This window comes from Saccostrea cucullata, unplaced genomic scaffold (assembly GCF_032062105.1).
Source record: "Saccostrea cucullata isolate Sc308-1 unplaced genomic scaffold, CSIRO_AGI_Scuc_v1 ctg1078, whole genome shotgun sequence".
Lineage (NCBI taxonomy): Eukaryota > Metazoa > Mollusca > Bivalvia > Ostreida > Ostreidae > Saccostrea > Saccostrea cuccullata.
In genome coordinates, this window is record NW_026924913.1 from 152,644 (window position 1) to 158,677 (window position 6,034).

General features: G+C 34.6%; 1 protein-coding gene across 1 annotated transcript; it reads right to left on the bottom strand.

Annotated features, from left to right (window-relative positions):
- Positions 1-2,202: 2,202 nt before the first annotated feature.
- Positions 2,203-5,788, bottom strand: LOC134267604 (uncharacterized). The gene is made up of 4 exons (XM_062749806.1): positions 4,916-5,788; positions 4,140-4,688; positions 3,684-3,924; positions 2,203-3,475 (listed from the first exon to the last, which is right to left on the bottom strand). The coding sequence occupies exons 1-4, from the start codon at positions 5,699-5,701 to the stop codon at positions 2,976-2,978; spliced, it is 2,076 nt and encodes a 691-aa protein (XP_062605790.1). The 5' UTR covers positions 5,702-5,788; the 3' UTR covers positions 2,203-2,975.
- Between the last annotated feature and the right edge of the window lie 246 nt (positions 5,789-6,034).

The following is a 6,034-nucleotide window of genomic DNA, read 5'->3' on the forward strand; positions in this document are numbered from 1 at the left end:
GCAACCACTCAACCAATTTCAACCAAATTTGGCACAAAGCATTTTTGGGTGAAGGGAAACAAAAATTGTGAATTTCATGATCCCTGCCCCCCTGGGGTCTGAGGGGTGGGTCCAAAACCACTAAAATTAATGGAATCTTTAAAAATCTTCTTCTTTACTTCTGGACATCAAGCAGTCAAACTGTTTGCATAATTGTTATCAGCATTGAGTCCTCTACCAAAATTGTGAAATTCATGGCCCTGGAGTTAGGGGTTCTAGTACAAGGGCGGGGCTAAAAATGCATTATTTCATAGTGAAAATGCATTATTTCTTTGAAAACCTTCTCTATTCCTGGGTATTAAATAGACTAAGTGCATAGTTATGATGAGCAAGAGTGCCTCTTCCAAAATTTTGAATTTTATGGTCCCAGGGTCAGGGGTTCTGGTGTTAGGGCGGGGTTCTATTGATTATATAGTGAAATACATGAATTCTTTGAAAATTTTCTTCTTTGCTCGTAGGTATTAAATAAACTAAGTACATAGTTATGATGAGCAAGAGTGCCTCTTCCAAAATTGTGAATTTTATGGCCCTAGGGTCAGGGGTTCTGGTGTTCAGGCAGGGATCTGTTGATTATATAGTAAAAATACATTCTTTGAAAATTTTCTTCTCTGCACCTAGGTATTAAGCAGATGAACTACCTATATAGCTATGAGCAAGGAACAGGCACTTGTTTCTGTAATAAATTTTTGACCATTAGTATAATAATAACACAAGGTATCTAACTCCGATTTACACCGAGAACCCCCTCCCTTAGAATCGCGCTCATTTACAATTTCAGGGGAAATGCACGGGTAAACTGTTTATACCTATGTCTTCTACGATAATTTATCTACACAACCATAGCTGGCATGCTTGTCTTTATTTTCTTTTATCTCCGTAATCAGCGTCAAAACTCTGCTCGCCGAGTGGAAAGTGAAACTCAACCGTAGAATCGTATATTGTAGTCTCGGGCAGAATGCCAAAAATTAAAATCAAGGATAAGAGAAATTATATACACATGTAATACTTCCCAAATTTTAAGAAAAATAAAAGAAATTAAGTTCAAGAACAATATCGTGAAACCAAAGCTTGTTTTTTTTTTTAAATAATTGTTTGAACTAAGCAACTGTACTGTGCTATTTTCATCTGCTAAAAAATCCAAGATTTTTCGTACTCTTCGGGATTTTTCGTGAATTTATTAGATAACAACTAAAACATACCTGTTGTTGGGAATCACAAACACTCTTGGCGGCATAATTTGATTTTTGATGAAACATGGAGCAGCATCAGAAAAGATTTTGCTCATGGTATGCATAAATTAACATGATCACAACAATATTAAAATATCACATTTAAGGGAAACAGATACAATTAATATTAAGAACTATAGTATGTACAACCATTATGCTCAAACGGAGTCGAGAGAGCATCTGGTGGTACCTCTCTAGCAATTAACAATACATGTAAGTCCATTCATAGCCAAGTAGATTTAAAAACAAATCTTCAGGCAGTAGCTGTACGCCTTTCTCTTGAAAAAACAATTAAATTTGCTCTGCGTATGTACCTCCTAACTATAATTTACAAACTTTAGAACTAACAAAATTAATACAACAACTTCCTGCTCCATTTATGGTTGTGGGAGACTTTAATGCCCATAATCCATTATGGGGTAGCGATAAAATAACATATAAAGGGAAAAAACTTGCAATATCACATCATAATCTTTGTACACTTAATAACGGCTCTAGCACTTACCTGCATCCGGGTAATGGTTCATATTCTTCAATAGATATTACTTTGGTAGATCCTTCTTTACTCTTGGATTTCAGTTGGTCAGTACATGATGATTTATGTGGAAGTGATCATTTCCCAATTATAATTAAAGTAAACTCACCCGAGGAAAATAGTTCTACTCAAAACTGGAAACTTAACAAGGTGATTGGAAACAATTTGAAACTATGTGTTTACAAAATATTTCGGATGAAAAGTTTGAAAACAAGCCTGATCCAATTCAAAAATTTACTGAAATACTATTAAATACTGCAAATAAATGCATACCTAAAACCTCGACAAATTCTACTAGAATAAAAAAAAAACATGGTTTACAGAAGAATGTAATGATGCTATTAAAGCTCGCAAAAAAGCAGAAAGACAGTTTAATAGATTACCAACATATCTAAAGAAGAAAGTATGGTATGTGTCAAATTCCGCCCAATGTGCAAAATCTCTAATAACTGGCCTAAACATACCTAAGTATATGTAAAATAAAAAAATAATAAAATTAAATTTGGACCTGCAGTCTATAATGCACAGCAAGTCATCAAAAATGGGGTCATCTGTGCATCATTTTCACTTTTCTTGAAACTTTTTAAAGTTTCTTCTGATACAATATATAATAATTATTGTACATTTGTTGGTACCGTAAATAATACACTGCAAAATTTTGTTCTAAAGTATGAATAAAGGGATACATTTTCTTCTAAGTACACATTCTTAGTTTTGTTTTCATTATAAATGGCATGGTTTCCATGGTAACCAATTCACAAAAAAATACCAGAACATACTTCAGAAGGAGGTAGATTTGTTTTCAAAAACCAATACTATTTCAATATAACAACTACATGACCCTCAATAAAAACAATTATTTCAGAAAAATTCAACTGCCAACAACATACTTAAAGTACATAATCAATAAAGGTAAAATGTAAACATTAACAATATCAGAGCTCGTGCCCAGTTTACAAACACAGATTTCTGACACGATATTATTAAGAAGAGATGTTTTTGTCAGACATTGAATTTTAAGAACATTTAAGTAAGTTCGATTCATAAAACTGTTTTTTTTTTATTAAGATAGGAATGATAATTGTAAATATTGTAAATGTGTCTGGGCTCCTTTAACATCTGAAGTTTTTAATATTTGTAAAATAAATCAAATAAGATGCAGTGATTATAGTTTACTCTTCTTCATCCTCCACTGAAACCTCATCTTCACTGTCGGAAAAGTCAACAATTCTCGCAGCATCCTCTACAGATTCCGTCCAGTCCCGAACTCCAAAGTCACGGACTTGTTCTTCCTGATGCCTGGCATACGATAGATACCAAATAACACACGCAATATGCCCACACATGCCAACTACACGGGCGCCATTTTTACAAGTGCAATACCATGAGAGGATTGTAGTGTCATACTTTACCCAAAGAGTGTACTTTCTAGAACTAATGTGGCGGCTTTGGATTCTAGCACTGATGATGTTTGGAATTTCATTACTGACCAGAACCTCAAACAACCCATCATCAGTGAAATGTTCAGAGGAGTAAGATTTTGCTGTTCTCAGCTGATATACACCAATCGTTAGCTCTCTGATTTCATCTTCCGTGAGTTTAGGAAATGCAATACATGTATTTGTTTCTTCTGCATCTAACTTCTGCCACTTCATAGACCGCTTATCCAGACCTGAAGATATATGTCGCTTGTTAGAATTTAACGAAGCAAGGATAAAAACTGTCCCTAAATATTCAATGTGGTTATCATATCAAAATTAAATTGAAAGAACAGTAAAAGAATTTAAAATTGTAGATACTTTAGTATTTCATTCATAGTAATTATATTTAATATTCAAGAATTATAAACTACATTGCTAATGATGATTGGTTTTACGAACCATTTTCTTGCACAAACGACTGAAGTTCATTTGATTGCTTAGCCAATGCGGTCATCTTCGAGGCTATAATAAGGTCCTCTTCGAAAACACCTGTATTAATAGGAGGGCGGTACTTGTTGCAAATACTGCAAACAATGCGTAGGTAGTCCCCGATATATGGGATTTGAGTGTTTGGTAAAGTCTTCCCGAGATATTTCCAGGTTTTAATTCTTCCATTGACAGACTCCACCACCCACCTTACCTGAAATATAAGAAATATTAAACTTCTAATTAAATCAAGGAAGGAAAAACTTCTTTTTATAAATTATTCTCAAAATATTCTATAATAATATTAAAAAATCTTAAAGTGACTGAGAAATAAACTCAATAGTTCATAAAATATACAAGTATATTGCAGGAATATGTATTTTTAATTTTGTGTAATTTTATGCTTAAGTGATTGCCGAGAAGCATTACCTTTGTCACCAGTCGAGAACAGTTTGCCTCCTCCGTAGTTAGTTGTTTCTTTCCTTTTTGAAGAAAAGCCGGCATTTCGACCTTTATTCCCAAATCTGTCAGCATGTCCTCAGAGTCTCTGAACCCCCTGTCCACGACAAAAACATCATCCTCTCTTATCCAAGATTTTATTTCTTCGGTATTTGATTTCACAGAGTGGTTTAAAATTGAGGCGTCATTATTTTTTGGATCTGCAAGATAGGGCCCTAAGACTGAAACGATGAACCCTGTTGTCGAAACAATAATCATGGGCTTCAAAAGCGGTCGATGCTTGTGCATGCTGTATGATCTCCTGCTGAAAGTATAGTTCCCACTTTTCTGTATATAAATATACGTGCCGTCAAGGACTAATATAGCAGGTGTTGATCCTATAGTAGAGAACATCTGTTGGGCAAGTGGTCTTGTGTGATTGTTAATGATATCGTTTCTTGTGATGTGTGCAAATCCAAGATTTTGGGGAACAAAGTCCTTCACTAACGCTCGTCTAGCGGAATGCACAGCTCTTCGTATCTATATATTATGATAAAATAAACAGCATTTCAATGAACATATTTTGGTAATTCAGTAGTCAAAGCAAAAATACCATTGAGTTTTTCATATTAATTTCCTTGATGAAAAGTGAAGTCATGAGTTGCATTTTAAATATACTTACAGAAAGTCAAATACATAATATGCAATACAAAATTACTGGTACATATGAAAATATAAAATCTTTAATAAATACTGTTTATTTATACCTGGTATTTAGTCATATTGAATAGCGTTGCTAGCATCTGATTGTCCAAGCCCGATCTCAGCTTCATCAAGAGAATTGCAATGCATGTGCGGATGGACCTAGACTGTGTTGTCCGTATGTTATGCACGCTGCCCATCAAGTCGTCAAATTGTTCCCTGCTAAGTCCGGTCAGATTGTAGTAGTCGGTGTCAGTTAGACTAGACGGATCATCAAAGTCCAGTCTTGAACCCTCTTTTCTCAAAACTTCTTCTCTCGCCTGTTGTAACAGCTCCAGAACTGAAGATCTATTTAAGCAACTTGATTTTCTTAATGTTTTGATTTTTTCCATAGCTTCAATGGAGAGTTGGTCGTTTGCAAGATGAACAGGGCAGCACCGAGACCCGGGGGGAATAAATATCTCTCCTTGAATGTATGCCCTGAAGCGGGTGTAAGTAGAGGCTACCTGCAATTTTGGCCCAGGTCTTTTGCAAACGAAACAGTATGAGTGGCCTGTGCTTGTGCTTGGAATAGCTAACCTGACCGATGGCGGACTCCTGTCTGGTAGAGATCTCATTACTTTAGGAGGCGGTTGATACTCATCTTCATCACACTGTTTATCAGTCTTTGTAGTTTCACTCCGTTTTTTGTAACAGATGTGTGAGCATTTGTTGCATATAACTGAGGATTCAGATATATCATAGACACAGAAATATTTCTGCAGAGTCTTATTCGTTATTTCGTTCACTTTTCTCCTTCCTTGTGATTTGTGACGCTGACGGCAAAGAATACAATAAATATTCCGATCCATAATGTGTACTGAAATAAATATAAAATGTAAGTTAATTATAAAATGTAAAATGCAGTAGTGTAAGGAAATATTGAAGTCAAAATTAATAAAATTTCTTGTATCTTTTAATGTAGTTTCGAGTTTTTGATTGACTGAGAAAAAAAAGGGGGGGGGGGGGGGCTCCATCCCTTTGTACCTGTGTTGACATTTCAATCATAATATAATAAGGCATTTACTACTTATTGTTAAAAATTCTGTAAATCTAAATATGTTTTAAATGCAAAAGTGCAAGGGAAATCTTTAAAAAAAAAGAAAGAAAGAAAATTCAAAAATGCAAAGGAAAGTAAAAAAAAA

Coding starts and splice junctions, on each gene's coding strand:
- LOC134267604 (XM_062749806.1), bottom strand. CDS start 5,701: ATGGATCGGAATATTTATTGTATTCTTTGCCGTCAGCGTCACAAATCA. Junction 4,689..4,915: donor TCAATATGACTAAATACCAG/GTATAAATAAAC, acceptor CATAATATATAG/ATACGAAGAGCTGTGCATTC. Junction 3,476..3,683: donor GTCGTTTGTGCAAGAAAATG/GTTCGTAAAACC, acceptor ATATATCTTCAG/GTCTGGATAAGCGGTCTATG.